At 42.6% G+C, this 26,808-nt stretch overlaps 1 protein-coding gene and 1 long non-coding RNA gene across 2 annotated transcripts in view; one reads left to right on the plus strand and one right to left on the minus strand.

Annotated features, from left to right (window-relative positions):
• Positions 1–26,808, minus strand: part of PDE8B (phosphodiesterase 8B) — a 977,294-nt gene that overhangs the window by 52,200 nt on the left and 898,286 nt on the right. The window contains exon 18 of the mRNA XM_085632271.1: positions 15,326–15,543. Coding sequence (XP_085488397.1) covers positions 15,326–15,543 — 218 coding nt within the window. The remainder of the gene's footprint in view (positions 1–15,325; positions 15,544–26,808) is intronic.
• LOC146865464 (uncharacterized) lies at positions 6,809–15,497 on the plus strand. Its single transcript, XR_014970315.1, has 3 exons — positions 6,809–6,944; positions 9,508–9,649; positions 15,369–15,497. It is a non-coding gene; the product is annotated as an uncharacterized LOC146865464 (long non-coding RNA).

Raw genomic sequence — 26,808 nt, forward strand, 5'->3', positions numbered from 1 at the left:
CATATAGTGGATTAGACCTATTCTAAATCTTAATATTTCACTTCACATTGCTGGATTCTGTCGATCTGTTACTTACAGATAAACTTATCATTCCTGCCATAAGGCTCCCAAACATACCATTGATCACTTCCAGACCAAATAAGTAAGTCCTCTGACTCAAGCTTCCACTTGACCCTGATCGTGCAATTCCTTCAACGATAATTTAAAGGGGTGTATATATTAAAATCACTGAAATTGAAATATCTTGCAATCACAGGCAACTGGGCTTCATCTCTACAATAGCTAAACAAGTTTGACTGGTGGGAAATGTCCTGCTTATGACATAAATGTGAACTTTACAACTGTACGATTCTAGGACTTCGGGTTGGCTTCCACCCTTCCAGCTTGTACCATGGCACATTTAAGTAAACTCTCCAGGCAGTGACCTTCCACCTTTCTCCAATCTGATTTCTCACTCAAAGATACAATTTTTGCCCCATTGAACAGCTGTAGTAGTACCATGGCTTCATTAGCTATAGAAACCGACTTCAGAAAAGGACTTCCAAAATCTCTTCTAAATTTCTTTAACCCACCCTATTCTTGCTGATGCAGAAGATTTTACAGTCTTGGGGATTTTCCAATTTAATTTATTGTTAAAAATCATTCTTAGATATTTATGCAATTAAACTTCCCTCACTTTTATCTGACCAATTGATCATGTGAAAGATCTGCATGTAGAATCAAATAATAACATTTTAGTCTAATCCATATTAATAATCAATTAGTTTAATTCACAATATTTGTTATATACAATTAGCTTTCTTTGTAGTCCGAATTGTGTCATACCCATTATTAGCAAATCATTGGCGTAAAGTGGGCAAAGGACATGAATGCCTCCAAGACTAGATGAAAATTAATGTGTCTTCAAAACGGACACCAGAAGGTCTACTAGATAAGATGCAACAGTGACGTAGACAGTTCTCTACTGGAATGGTTCTAGATAAAGGAATCACTTATATCTAACTCAATCCTCGCTCAGTTACCCTCGGGGACAAGAGGTCATCCTGGCATTAGTCTTCCTGATTAGGGCTCAAGCAGAAATTGTAATTACCCATTATCACAATCAAGGTTGTTAGACTCATGGTACATATATCACTCATCATCACTTAAAAGATTGTGTTGATTCTTATTAAATGACTTACCACCTAATATACATTTACCACAATCAAATTCACAATTAAAGCAGAAATACAATACAAATCAGCCTTGCGTGCCCATATCCAGTCGCAATTTGGAAGAACTTGCTTTATACCTCTTTATATCATTGTACTTATTAGGGTTAGTAAACTACCTCAAAGGTGTCCAGTACCTTTAGTTCTCGCTTGGGGATACATTTGATGAAATCTTTCAACTATAGGTTTAGCTCTAGACAATCATGTGTTCTAGTAACTAATACCATCATTACATTTTAACTCTTTATTTATACACTTTGAATTAATCATTGAATCTAATCCGTAAACATTCCAGAAGAAAAACAACCATTTGCAAAGAGAATTTTTTCCAAATTGATATCAGTAATCCTAGTGCTATTTTCTTTCTAAACGAAACTTAAACAAGCATAACAGTTATCTGTAGCTCTATACCTTGCATTTCACTCCTATTTAGTGGTACCGTTTTTTAAGCTTCCTCTATTAAACCCAACAAATATTAAAAATTGAAATATAAAATGTCTTGCTCTGTTGATAAAGCAATCAGGTACTAATTCAGCCCAGGGAGTGGAGTCATTTGTTACAATGCTACTCTGTCCAGATAAGAGGCCCTTCCCGGTTAAATGCCAGAAGAAACAAAGGAAGACAGAGTTCATTGAAAAGACAGGCAGCCTTGGTGTCTTATAACTGAAGGGAATTGGCCCACTGATTTCTGGAGCATTGTCACAACTAGAACCACTGACGACCAGGATACCAGTATCCCATGCCCCATCTGTGTGGGTGGATGCATTGCTTTCATTGGGAAACAAAGTACAGATGAGGTTCACTGGTTCCGGTGAACAAGTGGCCGAACCACTCAGGACTTATTTTCTCTCAGGTACTGTTCTCCTACCTCCTTCCATTTGCTAAAAGAGAAGTCATTGTACTGGAACCTCAGTGCGCATAAGTGGTTACCATACTTCCATGAGCTTATCTGAGGTGTTTGAACATGCAGAACAATCGCAGAGAGCTCTCTGTAAAAGGGCATCAGCCATAAAACATGTCTCACCTCACGCAGCTGACAAGGCACACCATTTGTCCTTGTCATCGAGCCCAGCTTTACTGCAAAGTGACCCTCTGAGAATAAAAGTACTGAGAAAGCTCCAGGAACAATAAACTGTAGTTTCTGGGCAATTGAACTATCTGGCTGCTAGGTTTTATTCACTCGGGTCCACCTTTGCACCCATAGAAGGATCAAGCAGTCGTGGAGAAGGGAGTTGCCTGTGGCCCGAAAATTAAAATAACCCCCACTTTGAACTAAAGAGCTGATACCACCAAGCAAGTGATGCAAAGGCTCTGACCCTCCCTAGAACTGCCTCCTTATCTCTTCCCTACATGCATTTATCAATTCATTCTTCCACCCTTGCATCCACCTTCTGATATCAACTATTTCACCTTTACATTCTGTCATCCATTCATTCTTTCATCTAACATTCAATCTTCCTCAATTCCATCCATTCACACATCCATCCAACCAGCCATCCATCATTCCACCCATTCATCCACTCTGCTATCCATCCGCCCACCCATCTGCTCTGCCATTCATCCATCCATGCTGCCATCCATTCATCCACCCTGCCACCATCAATCCATCCACTCTGCCACCATCCACTTTTCCATCCTTCAACTCTGGGATCAGTCCACCTAGACACTGCCATCCATCCATCCATCCCTACACTGTGCCATCTCTCCATCCATCCATCTATCCATCCACTCTGCCATACATCCAATACGCCATCCATCCACTCTTCCACCCTATTCATCCATACACGTATCCACTCTGCCATCCATCCACTCTGCACTCTCCCTTTCATCCATCAATGCATCTGCTCTTCCATCCATACATCCATACATTTGTCAACTCTGCAATTCATCCATCCACCCTGCCATACATCCATCCATTCTGCTATCCATCCACTCTGGCAGCCACTCACTCTTCTTTTTACCCACTCAGCCGTCCATTTACTCTGCCATCCTTTCACCTGTCCATCCACCTATCCATCCATCCCTTTACTCTGACATCTTTTCGCCTGTCCATCTACGTATTTATTCACTCCCATTCATCAATACATCCATCCCTTTACTTTTCACCAGTCCATCAACCTATCATTCACTCATCCTTTAACCCACTCATTCATCCACATACTCATGAATCCACCCACTAATTCAGCCATACTTCCTTCTTTTAACCCTTTCTTCAAATATTCCTTCTTTCTTTCCCCGTTCTATTTATCCAGCTGTCGTTTTTTGTTTCTCTTGCTTGCTCTTCTATTGACGTTGTATTCCAGATTTGCAGCCAGTAGAGGCCCATAAAGAACCCAACCCCCACTGTAACAGCTAAAGCAAGGTGGGGAGGGGGGGTGGTCTGCTGAGGGGGAGGAGGTACACGATGTCCCTGGTCATGGGTGGATTATGGTCCTATTGGTGGCCTTGGTCTGATGTTGTACTGTACCTGTTATTAGGGCCTGGAATCATTGCACCTGTCTCATAGGCTTGCTCCATTAAGATAAAAGCTGTATTCTCTCAAACCTGATCTTTGTCAGGGTTAGATGTTGATCTGCTAAATTATCTGTGATTATTGATAAGATTTTGATGGATTTAGGCCCAGATCTGTACTGGGGTGAATGTTTGCATTGTCCATCATTCCGTCCATCAATTGTTCCTTTTTCATATGTTGCCCTAAGTGGGTAGGGTATGCCCAGACGTGGGTCCCATGCTCACTACACCACTGGATTCAAGCTAGCCTGGCTGATGACGGGTGAGGCCCTGAAACCGGTCCCAGGATGCTTGTTTCCGGTCCAGTGAGGACCTGGCTTGGCAGTTCAGGCTGGACTGTTCCCATAAAGAGCAGGGTCAAGGCTGATTTGCACATGGCTGGGTCCAAACTGGGTTGGGGTGGTGTGGTGAGCAAAATAATGATGGTTTAAACCCAGATCCTTGTGACTGGAGGGGAATGTTTGCATTGTCCAGCATTCTGTTCATCAATTGTTTCTTTTGCACAAATAGAAACAGCAAAAACGAAGAGAAATAAAGCATTTCTTCTTGTTTCGCCAAGATAAGACCAGGTTTTCCCTGGTCTTAATTTTGGCGTCGTCTCCTATTTACGCCACCCTTGTAAACCAATGGGTGTTGCGGTGGAATGCCCACTGCATCCCCCATTGCCCACCACATTCACTTTAAGTGGCTTAACGCCGCCTTGTAAATAAGGCGAAGACTCTATCGTCACAGGAACGTCACAAAAAGTGGCGTTCCTGTGACAATAGGGGCTTGTAAATATGTAAATATCTGACAAGATATTCCTTTATCACTTGGAGAATTTCCTCTACCTTAACCCAGAATGAAGAATCCATCGACTGAAGTATCGTAAAACCCTTGTCCTTCCCACAACAAACTTTCCTTTTCCCTCTAGTACTACAATAATCGGTCACGTCCATCTTCAACATTCACGGGCAGCGATTTTTCCCTACCTTTGAGCATTATAAAGTGGAAGGCACTATACATGCTTTGAACATCCTGGCAGGGGCCCACTTTGTAAGACTCTAAATAAGTCTGTCATACCAAGGGAGTAGGTGGGAGTGGAGTTGTTGCACTTTAATGTAAACAAGAAGCAAACTGGACATCCTGTGCTAGAAGCTTTGGTTCCAGCCACCACTGTGTACACATTTCACAGTGTATAAAATAAGGCTTTACTCTTTGACATTTGAATACCATGTCTTTTTTTAGATAACTGCATCTAATGCGTCCAAGTGGCAGATGGAAACCCAGCTAAAGCCAGGGGTGTCTGGCCGGCGAGCCTGTGCGAGCCACTTTGCTGGGCTTAGGGCCTGCCAAAGAGTGTTCTGATCCATCTGTGGGACCACAGAAGTCTCAAAACATCTATCCTTTTTGAAGCCCCCTCCTCCCACACACTGTATAAAGTTCACCCTCCCTCCTACTACTACTAACTACAAACTATGCTTGTGCTATGTGGCAGAAGAAAACCACGTGCACTTTGACTTCTCCATACAGATACCAGCAACTCATGCTCTCTGTTGCTGTTCTTGCTGCACCCACACTGGCCACCAGGCCTGCCAGGGTTTGTCCAGAATAGCACAGCTCCAGTTCAGTGACCTCCACCCTCCTTGGTGGGGTTCCACCCCAGACAATTTGATTAAAGAGCTAAAACTGGCTTTAAGTAGTAGGCAATGCAGTATGAGGCTGTATTAAAGGCAGTAAGTGAGGTAGCTTATTTGAAGGGAGATGGTGTTTTACTGATGGCCAGATATTAGGAAGAAGCATCTGAAACTGCTAGTGAGACAAATGATATTGTAAGAGGGAGCCTGTTGTGTGCACCCAATCTCAGATAGAGCCTTAAGGGTGGCCAGTGACTGACTATGAAAAAAGGGGTACAATCATTCAAGAGAATAATGTCTAAACACAGAAACATAAAAACTACTTAGGTACTAAATTAAACCTTGGTGGGTAGGCACCATGGAGTTATGGCAATGGAGGCCCCACCACCATCAACCCAGCAGTGGCTTGCCATACATGCCAACCCTCCAGATTCAGACTGGAGACTACGAATTTCAAGGCTAGTCTCCCGCCTCCCGATTCCTGCATGCAGACACCCGATTTGGATTGCCGAATCATGATCTGCTGGAAACAAGGCCGCATAAGCAAGGAAATAAAAATCCTGATCAAGAACGAATTGCCCTTCATTTTTGGAGGGAGAGATTAGAGGGTGTGACAAGCCTCAACATTTAATTTCTGGCACTTTTACATAGCACATTCAAAAAAAGAGTTTAGAACTCTTGTTTTGTTTGTGATATGTTATTACACTGCCCAAAAAAATTCCTGTTTCTCCGTCAGCATACATGCCAAAAGACTGATTCAGACAAATTGACTCTGCTTCAGTCTAAGTCAATGAGGAAAATACATTCTCCCGACTAATTATTTTTAAATCTCCCACTTACCTTTTCAGTTGTATTACATTACTTACAACACTGCCATATACCATGCATGCATTTACCACACGCATTTTCACCACACATATGCATTTACCACACATGCTTTTACCAAGCATGGAAAGTCTATTTATGGAAAGTATAATTAATTGGAATAAAACTTAACTTGAGGCCGGGTCCTGCGTCTCTGCTCCTGCTCTCCTACCACCGACTCTAACAGGACCAGGAAGCAGGCAGCCAGGCTCCCTCCCCTAAGCCAATCACAACGCTGCAATGCAGCGTTGTGACTGGTCTGAGCGCCGTGACACGGCGCTGAGCCAGGGGTTGGAGGTGTGGGCATGTTCTCCATGCAGGCTGTAATGAGCCTGCATGGAGAATGAGGAAAGTGTGCATGACATAAAGCATACAATTATAATGACTCTAAGTTATTATCATTTTATGTTTCTGACTGCTTGAAAGCAGTAAGGCTACGCTCCTCCGCCATAGCGGAGGAGCCAACACTGGGGAAAAATGCTTGGAGGAAGATGACAGAGTATAAACCATAATAGCTCTGGTGGTGCAAAAACTCTGAAAAAACTGCTAAGTGCTTCACTTGGTTTCCTTTCATCCTACAGGGAATACTGAGCCAGAAGAGGAAGATGACAGGTCATGACAGGGTCCCTAATGTTAATACTAAGGACAACAGGATGCATATACTGATTACTTGTAGATGTTGAGAGCCCTGCAAGAAGAAAATGCATGCTGCTTAAACCTGAATTGAATTGTGCCCTGCAAGGTAAGTGGTTGTCAGCATGGGCATTGCAGTCCTAGCACAATGTCTACTACATTAGTCACTTGATCAATTTGCAGACAGTGTCATATCGTGGTAAGGAGCTCCTTTATATTTCTGACTTAGTTTTAAGTCTGTGATGCACATAAGTAGGTCAATCATTGACTCATATGTGCTAAAAGAATACTGTCTCAACAGAGCTTTAAGTTCCATCATTAGAGCTGGACCAGAGCAGACAATGTGGCAAATGTCTTCCTTTGAGTAGTTACAGACCTGACGTGTATTCTCAGTGGAAGATTTCCTCCCGATGGGGAAATTAAAGTAGGTGCAGAGATCGCCTAGCCAAAGATTCAGCAGTTTGAGATTGGACTTTAACCCAAACAGATCCCCTGAGTATGACTGGGATCTTAGGAGGCTGTATGAGCCTATTATCATCCAAGCATGAGATATCATGCTCAGCACAGCTTTATCATTGAGGGATGAGTTATATTTCGCACTTGAATTTATGTCTCTATTAAAAGCTGGCTGTGAAATGGTTAAGGCCCAGAGTTTCTTTGCCTTAAAAGTGGTTAGAGCCAGGTTTAAGTAATCATGAGCCTGGGAGTTTTTTACGTCACTTATGGCCATCAACATGATACTACTTTAGGTGTGCGTGGGATTGTTTTCTAGCATATAACAAAATTTCAAATAAGCACCCAGGCTTCTTACAATCTGTTTCCGGAGGCCGAACTCAAGATGAATTTGAGCTGGATAGGCATGGCGAAGGAGATTAAACAAATGGCAGGATGTCCCGGTTATGGCTGAACTTCTTAAGGGGAAATGGATCGGATTGGTCACAGAGTAATTAGCAATTTTAAGTTATTTCTGCTAACGAGAGTAGAGAGGGGACCATCACAGAGGTTAAAAGGTACCAGAGAAGTGGCTGATCATGGTGGAACTCAAAGGTGAGAGGTGGAAGATCTAATGTGCAGCAGAAGGTCGTTCCAGGATCTAGGAGCCAGGTAAGAAAAGGGGCGACCTGGTGGCTTGGACGCCGGCGGGGATGGTCGCTCGTCCGTGAGCTCCGCAGCAGCACCGGGGATGATTAAGTGTTTTGGCGCCTGGAGCTTCTGTAAGCGGTTTGAAATGGCACCGCAGTGTCCATGAAGCTCGCGGCAACGCTTTTCTTCCCTCTTTGAAGTCCCAGCGGTAAGCGGAACAGTTTATTTTGCATATGGTCCCGACGCAAGCTCCTCAAGGCTTGCGTCCGCCATTTTGTTTTTTACCGCAACACTATGTTTTCCTCAGAAAACGCTACCTGTTTTCTTCAGTGAATGGCCTTGATGTTTTGTAGTTTCGCTGGCTGTTTTCCATTGAACATTACTTGGACTTTCATTCCTTCTCTGCCTCCTGACTGGTTTTGAGGAATTTTATATTTTCCTCTGGCACCTCTGGCTTTACCTGGTATTTTCGTATACAGTAATGCTGTTTGACGGTGCTCCTCACTTACATTTTTGGTGTCTGCTATTTTTTTGAACTATTTCTGTATGGGGAAAACAAAACCTGCTCACCGTTCTCAAACAACACCCTCTACATCTGTGGTGGATTTCTAGCCTTTCAGTGTTCTCCACGATAACATGGCAGAATCAGAACAAGAGGTAATAACAATTTCACCTATACCAAATATTTTGTTACCTACTTCTAACATTCCATCTAATTTGCCTGGCCCGTCGATGCTTTCCTCTGTAAAACGACCGAAAACAGACCCGCCTTCACCAGCCATACCTCCACCCCCGGTTTCAATGGAACTAATTCTTGAGGAAATTCGAGCTCTTAAACCATGCATAGAACAGTAGAGTTGTTCAATTGGAGAGTAAAGTGGAATCTTTTCATTCTGTCGCCGTTCAAGTTCCCTCTATGCAATCTCAGATTTTAAACATCTCCAAAAACAGGTTGAAAACCTGGAAAATCGCAGTAGACACAATAATCTACGCATTTATGACTTAATAGAGGGTCTTGAAGGTACAAGCCCTCTCTCTTTTATTCAGTCCTTTCTTCCAAAATGTTTAGGTATTCCGGAATCCCCACTATTAAATATTCAATGGGCTCATCGCTTGGTCATGCTCCACAATCAACGGCCTCTTTCAGTAAACCTAGAGGAGTAACACTACTTTTTAGAGTACAGAGACTTGCTGAAAGTTTTACAAGCAGTTAAAGTTAAAGGTCGGATCTCCTGGCAAGGTTCCAATCTTTTCTTTTCACAAGATTACGCCAAAGCAACAGCGGATAGAAGAAAGCAATTTTTGGATATGAGACCGGCGCTGCGGAATATCAATGCCAGATATGGTCTTATTCACCCTTGCCTGTTTAAGGTTATATATAAAAACAAGACTACGTCCTATGAGAATCCTTGTCTTCTTCAACGATTTTTGGACAATTGCAGTTTGGAGGATATAGATGTTACCAGACCCACCGTTTAACTTTTTTATTATTATCTCTTAGTAATCTGTTATATTGTTCTGGTTATCTGTTTTTTTGCATTGTTTTTGTTTATTCTTGTGTAACTTATTTCATTTTTCTTTTCATTAAGCACAATCCTGTTTCGGCATCATACATGTGATTCTACGTTCATCTAATGGTATATCGTCTTCCTCCCGTGCCCGTTCCAAAAGGTCCGCTCGTTGTACCGTTTCCCTTTATGGCTCCACCACCCTCGAATTTTGTGTGTTTTGGTATGTCATTTTTTGTATCTTATTCATGGTTCGTGCATCGTATTTCCTTCTTTCCTCTATCTCTTCTGTTTTTTCTCCCTACTCTTCTTCTTGGTTGGTCTTTGTCCATTTCTTATCTTTCTCCTTTCTTTCCCTTTTCTTCTCTTTTCTTTTTTGCCTCTATTTCTCCTACTCAATCTGTTACTTTCTTCTCTTTTTTCTCTTTCTTTTTATCTTCAATCTTTACTTCATTTGTAATCTATTTTGTTATAATATTACATATTCACAGTTTTGTTTTATCATATTTGCACTGTTTTCTTCTAACACCAGTTATTGTTGCTTATTTTACTACTTTTCACAAATTTGATATATTACTGTATTGTAGATGGCTTTGAGGGTCATTTCATGGAATGTTAAAGGTTTAGGCTCTCCCATAAAACGTCAAAGAGTTTTGTCTCATATCTCCAATCTAAAAGGTGACATTGTCTTGTTACAAGAAATTCATATCACAGATGCAGATATCTCCAAACTTAAAAGACAATGGGTTGGTCTCGTTTTTGCTTCTCCAGGCTCAGGCAAACGCAATGGGGTAGCGATTTTGTGTCATAAACGTCTCGACATACAACTTCTTACCCAAGATGTTGATTGCGCTGGCAGATGGGTCTCAGTTTCTTTACTTGTTGATGAAATTCCTATAACTATTGTTAACTTCTATGCACCTACTAATCCGGATAAGTCTTTTTGGCCAGGAGTCTTATCTAAATTGATGACTTATACTGATGATTATTTGATTGTTGGTGGCGACTGCAGCATGGGTTTTTACCCTATTTTAGACAGACGCTCTAAAACTAGATTCATACCCTCCTACATGCACTCTCAATTTAAGGAGACCCTAGCCCAACGCTCTCTTGTTGATGCATGGAGACTATGCAATCCAACGCTTCAAGAGTACACTTTCTTTTCTCCTACCCATTTTTCTCAGTCTCGGATAGACTATATTTTTATCTCCAACACGCTTGCTAAGCGAGTTATTAACTCAGATATAGGATCTATATTGATTTCTGACCATGCCCCTGTAACATTAAATTTGGAATTGCTCCCACCTTTTCAGGGAACTCTACGGTGGAGGTTTAACATCTCTTTTCTGTCAGATTTGCAGTTTACACACACCTTTGAACAATTGCTCATACTTTCTTTGCAGAAAATGAATCCCCTGATTTATCTCTTCAGGTGGTTTGGGATACTTTCAAAGCAGCTTCAAGAGACTTTATTATTCATTTTGTTTCTCAGAAACGGAAATCAGCTTCCAATAAATTAAGGACACTTAACTCACAGATCAAGCAACTAGAACATTCCTTTTACCGCTCCCACTCCAATAACATTTTGAAAGATTTAATGAATGCTAGATTTGAATTTAATAAACTCTCTACAGAGAACGCCAATTCTTACTTACTTAAATCTAGTGTGAAATATTATGGGGGCCAAAATAAAATGGGGAAGCTTCTTGCCAATTATTTGAAAATTAAAAAAGAACGCACTAAAATCGAATCTATTCTGACTTCCTCTAGTCAGACTTTACATAAAAATTAGGATATACTTTTGGAATTTACAAAGTTTCATCAGTCTCTTTATTCTCCCGAAATGCCATCTGATACCCAAGTGGCTTGTCATTATTTATCATCCATTCCCCCACCTACTTCTCCTGATATTGATTTTTCTCTATTAGAGAAAGATATTCAATTACAAGATATCTCTAATGCTATTTGCTTTATTAAACATGGTAAAGCTCCAAGACCGGATGGTTTTACTATTGAATTTTACTCATTTTTCTCTTAATTTCTTATACCGAAATTATACCGACTTTATCTTTATTTCATATCCTCTGAAGTTTCAAGTGGCTCTTTTCAAGAGGCGCGGATTTGTCTCCTTCCCAAAGATAATAAAAACCATAGATTGTGTAAGAACTATAGCCCAATTTCTTTAATCAATTTAGATTATAAAGTTTTTGTAAAACTGTTAGCTCTCCTTTTGGATAAATTATTACCCCAATTAATTGGGAGAGAACAATGTGGGTTTATTAAAGGTAGACATCTTTCAGATAACATTCGTTAATTCTTTAATGTCATCAGTAAATCTAAGTCTTATAATTCTTCTTTGGCAGTGGTTTCTTTGGACGCGGAGAAAGCGTTTGATAGATTGAATTGGTCTTTCAGTTTTGCCACACTTTTCTGGTTAAGGTTTGGTCCTCAATTTATTAAATATGTTTCTTTGTTATACTCTTCTCCCAAATCATCTCTTCTAGTCAATGGTTTGATATCTCCCTTTTTTCCTTTTCATAGAGGTGTACGACAAGGTTGTCCACGTTCTCCCTTATTATTTATACTTGCTTTAGAACCCTTTTTAATTCAAATACGTTCTAATCCACAAAATACAGGTTTCTCTTATGGAACTACTCAGCTTAAACTTTCCGTTTATGCTGATGATATCATGTTATTGCTTTCTCATCCGCAGACTTCTTTACTGTCGTTTCTATCAGAAGTTGATAATTTTTCATTTGTTTCAGGATATAAATTAACTGCACAAAAGTGTGAAATTCTTCCATGAAATACCCTATGCTTTCATGCTGACTTTAGTGCATCTTTTTTTCATTGGAATCCAGATAAAATGTAATATCTTGGTCTCGGACACTGTTAAGAATTCTATTGCTCTACATTTTAAATCATTATATACAATTTTACTTGACCTCACATCTCATTGGAATCCCTTATTTTTATCTTGGTGGGGTCGCCTTGATACAATTAATGTGATGCTTGTTCCTGTTATATTATTTTATATTTCAAATTTACCTGTTAATATTCCCCAATCTCACTATAAAAAGATATATTCAATTTTATCTAAATTTTTATGGACTGGCAAGAAATCTAGGATGTCTCTTTGTAAACTTAAATGACCAAAATGTATGGAGGGAGTCAATTTTCCAGATTTTTCCAAATATCATTCAGCTTTTTTTTTAAACAGTCTTCCTTTTTACTACAAGATAATGATTCTGTGCTCTCCCCCTTGTGGACTGATCTTGAAAAATCCTTTCTAGGTCCATTTTCCCTGAGGAAATGTTTGTCTTTCACATCTATACATCTTTGGCTCTTCCGATCTTTAAGAATACATGCAAGTTACTTTCCCCTATTTTTATTTCTTATAACACTCCCAGGGATCAATTTTTAAACTCATCAATTTGGTACAACACCTCAATTAAAATAAACAATAGAATAATGTTTTGGAAGGATTGGCATTCTAAGTGTTTTAAATGGGTCCTTCGGTTCTGCCACAATGTTACTAGTTTGCCCTTTTCGGTAGTGCAATCAATCTTTTCTTTCCCAGACTCGTATAAAGACAAATACAGTCTACTTGTCTTGGCCACTCAATCGGCTTATTATAAACTCCTTCCTACACTGATACCCTCTTCTCCTCCTCCTCCTATTTGCAAATTACTAGATGCATTACCTTCCGCTTCTCAGATATATAAACATTTAACACTTATTCCTGAGGTAAGAGATAAAACAGAGGTAGAACATCTTTGGGAGCTCGACTTGCAGACCACGTTTCCCATTTCTCTTTGGAGCAAAATTTGGACTAAAAGAAGAAAGTCTTCTAGAGTGGCTAATATAACTCAAATCCTGTTTTTTATCTATAATCGACTTTTGATTACACCTGTTAAATTACATGCATTTGACTCTTTCCACTGTTGGTCTTGTTCTCAACCTTCGTCAAATCTTAAGCATATGTTGTTTGAATGTCCTCTTATATATGCTTTCTGGTTAAAGGTTTGGCAGCAGATCAACTCTATTTTTGATACACGAATCCCTTTTAATTGTATTAATCTTTTCCTGGGCAGTACTTCCGACCACTGGCCATCGGAATCCAAAGCTTTTTATATAGGGATTTACTCCTTGCAGTCGCCTTTCAACAAATTACTAAATCTTGGAAGGATGCCTCTCAAGTATCCTTTCAAGCATGGTGGTATGGAGTATGTTACCACCACCGACTTGATAGAGCATATGTATACCCTGTTACTTTAGCTATTAAACAAGACTTTTTATGGCTACCAGTTACTTCTTTTTTAGATAAATCTGCCCGTGAAGCACAATTACACAGACCCCAAATTGAAGAGGTGCCTAAACCTCCATGATTTTGTTCTTTGTTCACAAAACCGCTCTATTTGATTTATGCTCTTAAAAGTATTTTATAGCAAATGCTCTTATAGTGTCTATCATTACTATTCTTTCTTCCTGATGGTGTTATGTTTTTCAAACCTGTGATTGTATACTTAAAGAATGTGTTGTTTATTTCTGTATTATAATTGCAACTTTATTCCAATAAACTTTCTCTTCAAACTTAAAAAAAAAACAAAAGGGGCGACCACCGGGTCTTCGGGTATGGGGAATATGGGCGAGCAGCACGATGGCGGTGAGGAGGTGTCTGGGGTCTGGAAATTGATGCGAGTGTTCAAGTTTGCAGGGCCTTGATTGTGTAAGTCGGGCCTTGATTGTGTAGTGCTGTACCGGGTTGCCAATTTATGCTATTGCAAAGTTTTAACAGGTTCAATACCTTGCTGTCTAGACAAGTAATGTTTTTGACCTACTTGTCCAGACAGCATGTCTTGTAAGGGCACTATAGTTCGCATTGGTTTACCAACCAGCAGCCACTGGTGGAGCCTGGGCCACAAAATCTTCAAAGGACTGGGTCCCACCAGTGTTATGGAGTGTTTGTTTCACTATCGGACCTCTGGACCTTTACATTCAGGGAGACTATGCCTTGAATTTTTAGACCCTTCACAGAAGGTGTCCTTTCAGCTTGTTTGGGGCTAAATCATGAATCAAATTGCCACTCTACCTTTGCCATTCAAATGCAAATCACCTGGCTTTCAGGACAGCATTGAAAACATTATTGTTCTATTAATATTTAATGCTTCAAGCATGTCATTGTTTGCACTGTCAGCTTTCCTCTGGTTGTCTACAGAACCCAAGAACCCAATTTTACGGTACACATGCATTTTACAAATAGGATATCAGATGAAATTGTACAACATTTTCATTAGAAGAGCACACTTAATTGATAAAGAAAAATAATGTTCAGCAATCTTCTATATGTGGTCCCATCAGGCATGGTTGAGAGCTAATGTATGGTAGGTGGATGGCTATTAGTCTTGTCTGTGGTAAGTAGTAAGGTTGTCTACTCTAACAGCAAATAAACAATAAATGAAATATGAATTTAAAAATGCTGAAAAACCAGATCGGACAGCCCGAGCACAACACTTAAGTAGTGCAAACAATTTCTATAAAGGCAAGCTGCCAGTCGAATCCTGTGGCGTGGCAAGGGTGACGTAGCCACTAGCAGAAACAGTGACATTGGGCGCCTTATCCCTTAATCCCTTATTTTATAGTAAAAAACTGTCACTAATTGCAAATCATTTGGCTAACCACACCACTGGGCCCCTGTGCCACTGCACTTGCTGCACAATTGATATCTATTCCTTTGGTTGAATTGTCTTTTCGGGGACTGGCATGATCATAACTCAATGTCAAATTTTAGATTGAACTCTTAAATTATGACTGCAGGCTTTAGACTTTCTTTACACATAATAAAATATATTTATAAATATGTGACATGCTCTCCCCCATCTCGAAACAGCCTACTCACCTTTCCATGTTCTTGAAAATGTTGCATTTATTGTCCTTTGCAGTGAGCTGAAATGCTAACGCTGTGTGGTGGCTCTCCAGCACGGCTGTGTCGTTGTATAACACCGCGAGCTCACTACCAGCATTGCAGAGGAAAGAGTTTGTGCGGCCGGGGTGATCCACGTCGTGAACCGTGGCGGCAATCAGAGCAGCAACCTCATCCTGCTGGTCAAGGCATCCCTGAGGGGTCAGAGAAAGAGAGTGAAGTCATTCCTGCAAAGAGGAACACCGCATGCGCACCATTAGGAGAAACCAGAAAGCGTTGTACTGTCGAGCAGATATCATGTTAGAGCACGGTGTGTGCGCTGCTGGGCCAAGCAGTGGATTGAAGCAAAAGCAATTTTAAAGTTACCACTTGCTTTATAAATGTTTTTCTCTTACCTGATTCTGAAATGAAAATGTTACCATGTAACATGGGTGCAACTCATTAGTATTACAATTACACCACCAGGCTGGTGGTGTAGTGTTGGCAGTCCCATGGTGGCAGCATGCTTTGGCTCATAGATAGCCCGCAGCACATGCCGCCGCCATAGCACCGCCACGTGCACGTCTGTGCACTGTGTACTACGCACCATGTTGTGCACGGCACACAGTGCATGCACAACAGTTTAATAAGAGGGGGGACAACATGTGCCCCCATGTACTTTGCCCAATGGGCAAAATTGCCCTGGGTCCCTGTTTGGGGCCCCTTCTCTGCCTTTCCAGGCAACCTTTTCATGGCGTGGTACCGCCATGAACAGGTGACGCCACCACGAAAAGGTCGGCGGAAAGGCAGGTCGTGATTGGGATGACGGTGCTGGCATCGGCATTGCCTCCCAACCCCACCGCTTTCGCCTCTGCCACAGCCACGGGATCCAGGATCCTGGCGGTGCGGCGGCCTTGTGACAGTCCGACCACCATGGTCATATTGGATCAGTCATGGATGTGGCAGTCAGACCGCCACCGTGAGTACTCGTAATCAGGCCCACTGTCTTTAATGGTGGCTGGGTGAATGAACATGTTCGAATCTTTTATATTTCTGAAAGTTGACATATATGAATAATATTATTATATCCAATAGATGGTACCTATTAATATTAATTTAAATAGTGTGTGCTGCCAGCAGTGATGTAAAAACAAAATCAAGAACTAGAGTCATATGGTGCATTCCAGGACCCCTCGGAGCACCTTTCACAGTAGGACCAAATGACCAGTGAGTTGTACTAACAGAAATAAAGTTACTAATACATCACTGAATTTATTGAATAGGAAAAGTATTTTCAGCCCCAGATTTAGCAAGCGCATTTTAGCACAATGTTAAACACTACACTAAGGCGCAATGGCACCCCAGCGATGGTTTGTATGAGATTTCTATTCTAGGTAAACCACAGAGCACGGATTTAAATAGGACAGGAGAACAAGCACCCACGAGTAATCCACATACAATGTGTCATTTCACTGCAATTGTACACTTTAGGAGTACGAATACTGCATGATTGTTGCCTTTGGTGTTAAAGTTTCACAAAATGCTAGCTCACTACTTGAGTTGATATGGTTGTGTACACAAGTATTACAGCACCTTTGCATAAACCATAAGGGGCCGACGCTCTTCGGCACAGACAGATTTTGGAGCAGTGCTCGTCAGCTTTTGCTGCAAATAAGTTTTTGCCGGCTTAAATTGCTCGCTGCTGTCGTTTGCATCACTATGCCTTGGACAAAGTACAGGCAAATTTACAGTAAATCCTTGTCTTAAATGTATTGGTAATAAAATGAATCTAGTACAGCCCACAGAAAGGCAACTACATCTTCAGACTATGTCCAAGATTTATGAAGATTTCAAGCAACGCAGTGCAGCACCCGAATTCGCACTGAAGAAAGAAAGGCAAAACACAGCACAGAGCATGTCTGCTAGGAATGGCCTGCTGCTGGTTCTATGCCCTGCACCAGCGCAGAACCAGGCTGCTTTGTGCCACACACAGTCTCGTAGCATGGTGAAGATGCGACTGAGCGATGTGCAGCACAGGATCTTTAGTGGCCAGGGCCGGACAGGCCTTTCATTCCAATGGGCATTTCACTGGTGGGCTGGAACCCTTCCAGGCCAGTTTTGAAAGTGCAGGGCCGCTCCGGGTGCCTCTGTCACTTCCCCCAGGTCCCCATGATTAGCTGCAGTTGGCACGGGGAATCTTCAAGGGAACGAAGGAACTAGAGGGAGGAAGAGGGAAGGTAGAAAATGATCAGAGAGGAAGAAGAGAGGGAGGAAAGGAGGTAAGAGAATGGAGGAAATGGAAACAGAGAGCATGAGGAGACGAAGGAAGCGGGGACTGAGTTGAACGTTTTTGCCAGGGCCGCTTTTGGTTTCCCAGTCTGACCCTGTTGCTGAAAGAATACCCATCTGATACAAATTCCTATACAAAGACAACCGCAGACGGTCAGATGCTTTGAATGTGTGTTCTGCATGCAGGACACATTCAATGTGTGGTTTAATAAGGGAAATCAATACCTTTGTTGTTGGTTGTGCTGCCTTCATTGGGTGTTGGATTTTGATGGAAAGTCCAGTCAGGCAACTTTAATAGATCTGACGTTCAAAACCTATAGGTGCTTAGAGTGATCCACCCCCAGAAGCGCTCTCTGCAGGCAAACATTACAAAGTGGATTTGGGCATTGAAAAAGCAGTTTTCCAGCACAAAACACTATGTGCGCCAGATGCACTAATCTATTTTGCAGCCCTAAACGATCAGAGTGCTTGTGACTGCAAAATAGGCATTTCTAATGTATGAACCCCGTTTTAGGCGGCAGTAAAAATTTACTGACTCCTAAAATAGTCTTCTAAATGATTACCGATTTGCAGTTGGAAGGGGCGTGTTGTGGTTGTTCTCTCCAAATTGTAAATCAGTACCATATGTATCGTTGGTTCACGTCAAGAATTCTGGGCGCAAACCATTGAACAGTTACTGACTCCACAAGTAGTGGTGGTCAATTATTTACAAATGGGAGTGGACCCTTTGGGTCCTTCCCCCTTTGTGAATTGGAGTCAGAGCTTCAGGGGGAGGAGGCAGTGGTCGAGGAGACTGCTGCCAACTCTCTCTGAAACATTTTAAGAAACTTTTTTTTTTTAAAGCAGCCCTGTTACCTTTAAGGAAATCGGGCTGCTTTAAAACTGTTTTACTTTATTTCAAGTCAGGAACAGACATGGTGGCGTGCTGACCTTATCTGAATCCTTATTTTGTGAACCAACCTATTAGTACATTGGTCAGATCACAAAATCAGTTTTGCAGTTTTGCTACCAGAAAATGATTACATCTGGCGGATAATTATTCCTACCATTCTGCACTGCTTTGCATCACACGCCAGTGCAAATTATTCTGGCCCTATGTACTATTCATAGGTATGTCATGAAATCATTTATTAAGAATGATTATGTGTTAGCAAGAATAATGTGTCATAGTATGTCTGCTTTCAGATTGTATTATTAAATACAATAAATTAACACATTAAGGTGAATATTATGGTGATTATGTGGTTTTTTTAGGCAATTCCTGTAAATAGGTTTTCAGACATTTTCCACAGTGTCGTGGTTTTATCTCAATTTTTACGAATAAAGTGCTTGGTTTCTGCCATCATGCAAGTCAGGCAGAATTGCATTTCTAACACATGGATCACACTGACGTCTTGTGGTGGCACCGCAGAGGGGCGCATTTGTGAGTTGATGGGACTGCAGCACCTTATCAGAGGGAGGGAGCAAAGAGCCACTCTATCCTCCCAGATGGGCTTCTGTGCAGATGAGAGAAGATGCTGAGAGTTGCCACTGCTATAAGGCTGACTTTTAATGGGGGTGGCTTAGAAGTGGGTAAGGCTGGTGAGTCGAATTGTGTGAGGGGGTAATAATAGTCCCTCTCCGCCAGCTCGATGCCATGCTAATCGTGTCCCAGCCATCAGGACTAGTTATGCGGGCAACTATCCTCCCATGAGAGATCTTCGATGTTCCCCTCTGTTCTGTAGTGCTCAGTGAGGGACCAGTTCTCCATAACCGAAAACCCAGACCTAGTATCCTCATCTGTGCCTCCTGAGAATACCTTCAGCCCTCACACTTACATTCAACTAATTAACCAATGAGTACAGGGCAAGGTTGACCCTTGTAGTGCAGGCACAGGGGTTCTCGTGGAGAATGCTTTTATATACCTGAAGAAGTAAATATCAAATACCATTCCAAAGTCTGTATAGGGGCTCTTCCGAGTTAATGATGGCCTCCGAGTATCTACGATTTACATAGGTAAGTAGGAGCTCGCACCACTGTTCAGAGTTTTGTGGTCATGCTGAACTGGTTTTCGATATGTTTCTTCTTGTATTCAGTGCCTTCTGCTTCCTGGATTCAAAACCTTTATTGAAGACCTATACTCGCGCCAGCAGTGTTTTGATCCCGGCTTCTATATGCCAGGTTCTCTTCTGCTAAAACTGGCCTCTCTGTTTTCTTTTGGCCGTCTCTCCATCCTACACTGGCTCTGTAGAAGTGCACAGTTTCAGAAGGGAGCAGGTTCCCGTTATTCAGCCCATGAAGAACAAAACAAAACAGGCACTACCTCCGTGTGCCAGAATGACTGTAACACAGTGATGTGACGCACTTTATACTGGTTTATCTTTCCCTGCAATCTGGGTATAATACTATATAGCATCGTTGTATTTTGAAATTATTTCAGGTACTAGATAGGAATCCCCTTATGTGCCTTTTCCCACTTCTCCTTATTCAACGCATTCCTACCTCCCACTCATCTCCCTCCTTTCCTTCTAACTCATCCTTGCCATTTCCACCTAATCTCCTTTCACTCTCCTTCCATTTCCTACTATAACATTTAATCCTCTGTTTACCAACCGCTAATTTCCACACAACCGTATTTCATCCCGTGCTTACTCCAACCACCTTCGGGCTCCTCTCTTTTCCTTATCCTTTCTTTCCTCCCCTTCAACACAACCTTTTGACGTTCATTCTTTTCTCACCTTTAAATTCTCCCTTAAGCGTTGTAACTTATTTCTTCCTCCATCTCTTACACCCCTGCAGCCTGTAGATCTCATTATGAACATATCATTGTTCAACATCTGACTTTGCATAGCTTCTCTTTCACACCCAAATCATCATTTATTTCTGCGCCCTTAGCTCACTCACCCTCTCCTATTTCTCTTCCACATCATAATCACTTCTCAGTCTGCTTGACATAGAGAAGGACACTGTTTCCTGTCAATCCCAACTACCCACCTCACCTAAATAAGTCGCCATTGTTACATCAAAGATGACTCACCGACTCTTCAGTGTCCTGGTTAGTGCATGACTTTATCGACTCTTCAGTGTCCTGGTTAGTGCATGACTTTACTGACTCTTCAGTGTCCTGGTTAGTGCATGACTTTACCGACTCTTCAGTGCCCTGGTTAGTGCATGACTTTACTGACTCTTCAGTGTCCTGGTTAGTGCATGACTTTACCGACTCTTCAGTGTCCCGGTTAGTGCATGACTTTACTGACTCTTCAATGTCCTGGTTAGTGCATGACTTTACCGACTCTTCAGTGTCCTGGTTAGTGCATGACTTTACCGACTCTTCAGTGTCCTGGTTAGTGCATGACTTTACTGACTCTTCAGTGTCCTGGTTAGTGCATGACTTTACCGACTCTTCAGTGCCCTGGTTAGTGCATGACTTTACTGACTCTTCAGTGTCCTGGTTAGTGCATGACTTTACCGACTCTTCAGTGTCCTGGTTAGTGCATGACTTTACCGACTCTTCAGTGCCCTGGTTAGTGCATGACTTTACCGACTCTTCAGTGTCCTGGTTAGTGCATGACTTTACTGACTCTTCAGTGTCCTGGTTAGTGCATGACTTTACCGGCTCTTCAGTGTCCTGGTTAGTGCATGACTTTTGAAGAAGAACCCCATTAACATCTACAAGTTTTGGTCAGATTTGTATATTGGCCTGCTTTTCATCGCTGCAACTGGCTAATCAATGACGCTCGACAAATCTTACATGGAGCCCTAGCTACATTCTAGAAAATGCTCATAACAATTCAAAACACAAAGAACAATGAAGGAGGAATAGCCTTCATCCGCAAAACGTCACAACCTAAATAATCAATTTTTTTCCTATAGTTTTATATAGCGCGAACTTGACCCGAAGGTATCAGAGTGCTTTACATGAGCATCAGTTGCGTTACACAAGGACACATTGTAAACTTCACTGCTGCGGGATGTAAATAGATGTTCCAATATTCATTTTAAGGATGTGTGGCATCTGAGCAAGACATAGTTCAGCTGTTTTGTGTTAAAGCTTAAGGATACTATTGTTTGGGGTTATGTTGCCTTGTTTTATGAGAAAATGGGTACTTAAATTCGAAGTTGTTCTGAACAGGGGGACGTAAAAAATGTCTTACCCCGGGCGCCAAAAATCCTTCAGATAACTTTGGTCGCAGTGTTACATAGAAACCAAACTTGACATTATAGAATGCAAGAAAATCTCTGTAATTATAGGAGTGTTCCTTTTTATGGAAATAACTTACAGATGCAGCAAACTTGGGGGCATATTATCAAGGTCCGTCGATAAATATCGCAAAGCGCGCTTAGCGCTTGCATATTTATCGCCAGCTATCTCTGGAATTTATCGCCCGGTTAGCGCGTTATCAACAACGCGCATCACCACGGCGATAAAAATTCCAGAGATAGTGGGGATATCGCCGTTTTGCATGGTGGAAAACGGCGATATCCTTGGTGATAGGGCCTGTGGTCTTAGCCACAGAATCCACCCCCATGTTAGGTATGCCTTAGTCAGGAATTTAACAGACGTTAAATTCCTGCGTTAAGACATACTTAACGTGATTTGAAATATCGCTAACCCTCCTTGTCAATATGACAAAGCTGGGTTAGCGATATTTTCCCAAGAGAGTCTTGTCAGGCACGCCTCCTTTGCATCTCATTAGCGATGCGATGGGAGGCGTGCTGACAAGGGGCGCTATTGCCAGTAAACTGTCGCTAACAGCTGTTAGCAACAGCTTGCTGATAGGGCGATAAACATATTGCCGCATTAGCGGCAAAAAGTGCCGCTAAAGCGGCAATATTGCCCTTGATGATATGCCCCTTGATTTGGCCTGGCTACTACTATTTAAGCCAACACAATGTGTCTCCTTTATGAAGACTTTGACATCAAAGATGCTATAAACTTGAGTAGGAACTACATCCAATTTCACTTCTGTACGTAAATGGTTCTAATCATGATAATCATAGCTAAAGGTTTTACATAAACCATGAATGGATAAAAAATACACAACAATGTGTACTTTATAAACGTTATAAAAGTCTTTATTTAGTGGCGGCTTCTCTGCTAAGGTGGAGGAGCATTGCCCCATTGCTCACGGAGCAGTGTAAAAAATAAATTAAGATGATAATAATGGAAATTACTATCATTTTATTTCTAGTATCGTCTCGTGCTGGGCATGGCTTCCCTGACGTGGTGGAGGAGGAGTAGTTACTGCACTCTAATGTGCTCATGATGCTTTGGCCGGCCGTCTCGGGCTGGCCAATGCGTCCTTTGCATGTTCTCCACCCAGGCTGCATTACAGCCTGGGTGGAGAACATGCCCAGGCCCCCATGCCCTTTTCTGAGCACTGAACCACGGCGCTCAGACCTACAGCGTTGTTATTGGCTGTGGGGAGCCTGGGTGCTCCCTAGAAGAGACACGACGTGGGTGAGACGAAGAGAAGCCGCGAGATCAGGTAAGTGAGATTTTTTTTTCAACTCACACCCTACTCTCCCACCCCACCACCTCCATACCGCACCGGCCACCACTGTCTATCATGCACCAGGAATCAGTGGCGGCTCCTCCAATAAGGTGGAGGAGCATCACCCCACTGCTCACTGAGCAGAGTAAAATAAAAAATAAAATAACTGAAGTTATAATCATTTTATTTTTAGTATCGTCTCAGGTGGGGTGGGGCTTGGCTCCCCTGAAGTTGGGGAGGAGGAGTGGTTGCTGCACTCAGACCAATCACAATGCTGCTATGTAGCGTTGTGATTGGCTCAGGGGAGCCTGGGTACTTCCTAGAAGAGGCACGACGTGGGAGAGACGGAGAGACGCAGTGAGATCAGGTAAGTGATTTTTTTTCCAACTCATCAAAAACCCTGACCCACTCCCGCACCGTACCGGCCGCCACTGCCAGGACTGCATTTGAAATTGATGGCAGATCAAGGCATTAGTTAAGTCTTGGCTACAAGACTATACCAACCACGTGACCAGCTTAAGAGCAATAGAGCCAACAGCTAAGGATAAAGAATGATGCTCACAAGTACAACATTTATCTCAAGTGCTCATTACCCGGACACATATTTGATGGATGAATACAACATACAGTATATTTACAAATAAATAAATGAAGCTGAGATTGCATTTCAGCACAAAAACTACACTACTTTGTGTGCCCATGAACCAATCGCTAAGAAAATCAAAAAAATCTATGTTAAACAAGCATTTGCAATGCAATAGGTCTCGCATTTATAAGAGTTTGAGCTATTGGCATTGTAAAATTACAATGCCTTTTATTTATGTTTTGGTTTTAAAACAAATAAAAAGCATTGTCATTTACAATGTCAGTAGCATAAACTCGCATAAAAGTAGTGTGTGGAGTGCAGCAGTGTGCGGCGTGCGGCGTGCAGCAGTGTGCGGCGTGCAGCAGTGTGCGGCGTGCAGCAGTGTGCAGCATGCAACAGTGTGTGGCGTGCAGCAGTGTTTCGTGTAGTAGTGTGAGGCATGCAGCACTGTGTGGCGTGCAGCAGTGTGCGGCGTGCAGCAGTGTGCTGCGTGCAGCAGTGTTGTGCAGCATGCAGCAGTGAGTAGCAGTGTGTGGCGTGCAGCAGTGTGTGGCGTGCAGCAGTGTGTGGCGTGCAGCAGTGTGTGGCGTGCAGCAGTTTTCGGCGTGCAGCAGTGTGCGGCGTGCAGCAGTGTGTGGCGTGCAGCAGTGTGTGGCATGCAGCGGCATGCAGCAGTGTGTGGCGTGCAGCAGTGTGTGGTGTGTAGCAGTGTACGGTGTGCAGCAGTGTGAGGCGTGCAGCAGTGTGAGGCGTGCAGCAGTGTGAGGCGTGCAGCAGTGTGGGGCGTGCAGCAGTGTGGGGCGTGCAGCAGTGTGTGGCGTGCAGCAGTGTGTGGTGTGCAGCAGTGTGTGGTGTGCAGCAGTGTGTGGCATGCAGCGGCATGCAGCAGTGTGTGGCGTGCAGCAGTGTGTGGCGTGCAGCAGTGTACGGTGTGCAGCAGTGTGAGGCGTGCAGTAGTGTGAGGCGTGCAGCAGTGTGTGGCGTGCAGCAGTGTGTGGCATGCAGCAGTGTGTGGCGTGCAGCAGTGTGTGGTGTGCAGCAGTGTGTGGCATGGTCCTAATCTAACCGAAGGGAATGTGCTGACGTGCCTTCCTTGTGTATAGCGCGGTGACTAACGGGGATGTGCCCCCTCGCCGATGCAAGTACTGGCCCCATTCGTGCTGAGATCTTCCCTGCAGGGTGTCAAAGTGCATGTCTTTGTTAATTGCACGAGGACTTGCGAAAATGCTGTCCACAAGTAAATCTTTAGGAAATACAACCGAGCTCGCGCACAAGCCTCCTCCTGACTGATTACTTGCCATTAACAATAACTTGCGCAAACGTTTGTCTAATACCAAACTGCTCCCGACTCTGGCTTGGCGCACTTGTGTTTTTATATACTTATGACGGCGTTCATGTAGGTTTGTGCCTTCGGTTCAGTGTATGAGTTGGTGGTCATCCGTGCGTGAGTGCACAATCTAAACCAGACTATCTTCTCGCCAGGAGAGCAGCTGGCTTTGTTCATTTGTGCCTTCGGTTCAGTGTATGAGTTGGTGGTCATCCGTGCGTGAGTGCACAATCTAAACCAGACTATCTTCTCGCCATGAGAGCAGCTGGCTTTGTTCAATGCCAAATGAGAAGTTTTTTATTTCAAACTTTATTTTCATTTTACATAACAATCGAACAGCAGATGATGACATTTCAATTTCTGACGAGATACAAAAAGCATTAGAGTATACAGGATGATTCTGAGAGTGCATTAGAATTCATGCAATTATTCAGTGCTAGTTTGACTGAGGTAAGCGGTTTTGCTGGAGTTCTGCCTTCAGTTGTAGGGCTAATTGACGCTGCTTTTTACCCCAGCCAGGAATTTGTTTGATGCGACAAAGAGGGAGTGGGAGGGGGGAGAGGGGGCGGGCACGCAGGCTGCCAAATGGTGCGCTTACCCCAGCCAGGAATTTGTTTGATGCGACGAAGAGGGAGTGGGAGGGGGGAGTGGGGGCAGGCACGCAGGCTGCCAAATGGTGCGCTGAAAGTGATCGCGATCGCGATCACATCACGGCGAAAGTGAAAGAAAACGAGTGCTTTCAGGCCTCCAAATGGTGCACGCGCCCGGCACACATGCACTGTATTTGGAGGCCTGAAAGCACTCGTTTGCACTTCCAAAACTCGCTTACTATAAGTCTCGCCAGAGCAGCGCTAAAGCGCTGTCTCAGGCGAGACCTAAAAATGGTATAGGAATAAGATATAAACATGACGCAAGTAACTGAATGTGAAAACGTGTAATAATGGAGCGTATTTTTCTATTATCTTTATGATTTTCCACAAATCAATCATAGTGGCAGCTTTATCATAACACTATCAACTCTGTGCATATGGATCTTTGAATTTCTTTTATGACTGAGCTTAATTTTGAAATGTAAGAAAGGCCTTACATTCCAATAGAAGCACTGTAGGAAGAAGGATGAGACCAATATATAAGATTTTGACAATGAGACTAAAATTCTCTAATTAGCTGATTCAATCTGTGATTGACAAGCTCTCAAACAAATGGCTGACGGTTCTAGAACCAAAGCTCCTCCTTTCTGTATGTAGAGAGTATGTATTCAATACAATATATGTGCCATGAATGGCGCAGGTACTTTTGTTCTCTGTTGATACTAGTGTGGGCCCGAATACCATTACTGAATCTCTGGCGTTGGGAATACCCAATGAGGTGTGTGAACCAGAAGACAATTCAACTCTCTAATCTTTGTCTGCTAAGTACGGTCCTGGAAGAAATCCTGAACGATTTGAAAACAGCTCTAGTAACACTAAAGCATGAATCCACAATGGGTAGAGGAATCTAGAAGTCCACTATATGAAATACTTTGCTCAGTATATGAAGTGACTACTCAGTTTCCTGAAGGATGATGGTGGCAGTACTACTTCCCAGTCTAAACTGATTGAGAGATTGATACTCCGAAGCAAGTTATGTCTACAGATGATTGTGTACATTGGCACTGTTAACCTCTTCAGTGCCCATGACGAGATAGTCTCGTCATGGAGCACGGTTGCGCTGTGCCCATGACTAGACTATCTCGTCATGAACCCCACCCACTAGTGCAACGCCCGGCACAGGAGGGGGAAAGGGCGTGGCACTGAAGGGGTTA

This window comes from Triturus cristatus, chromosome 2_1 (assembly GCF_964204655.1).
Source record: "Triturus cristatus chromosome 2_1, aTriCri1.1, whole genome shotgun sequence".
Taxonomy (NCBI): Eukaryota; Metazoa; Chordata; class Amphibia; order Caudata; family Salamandridae; genus Triturus; species Triturus cristatus.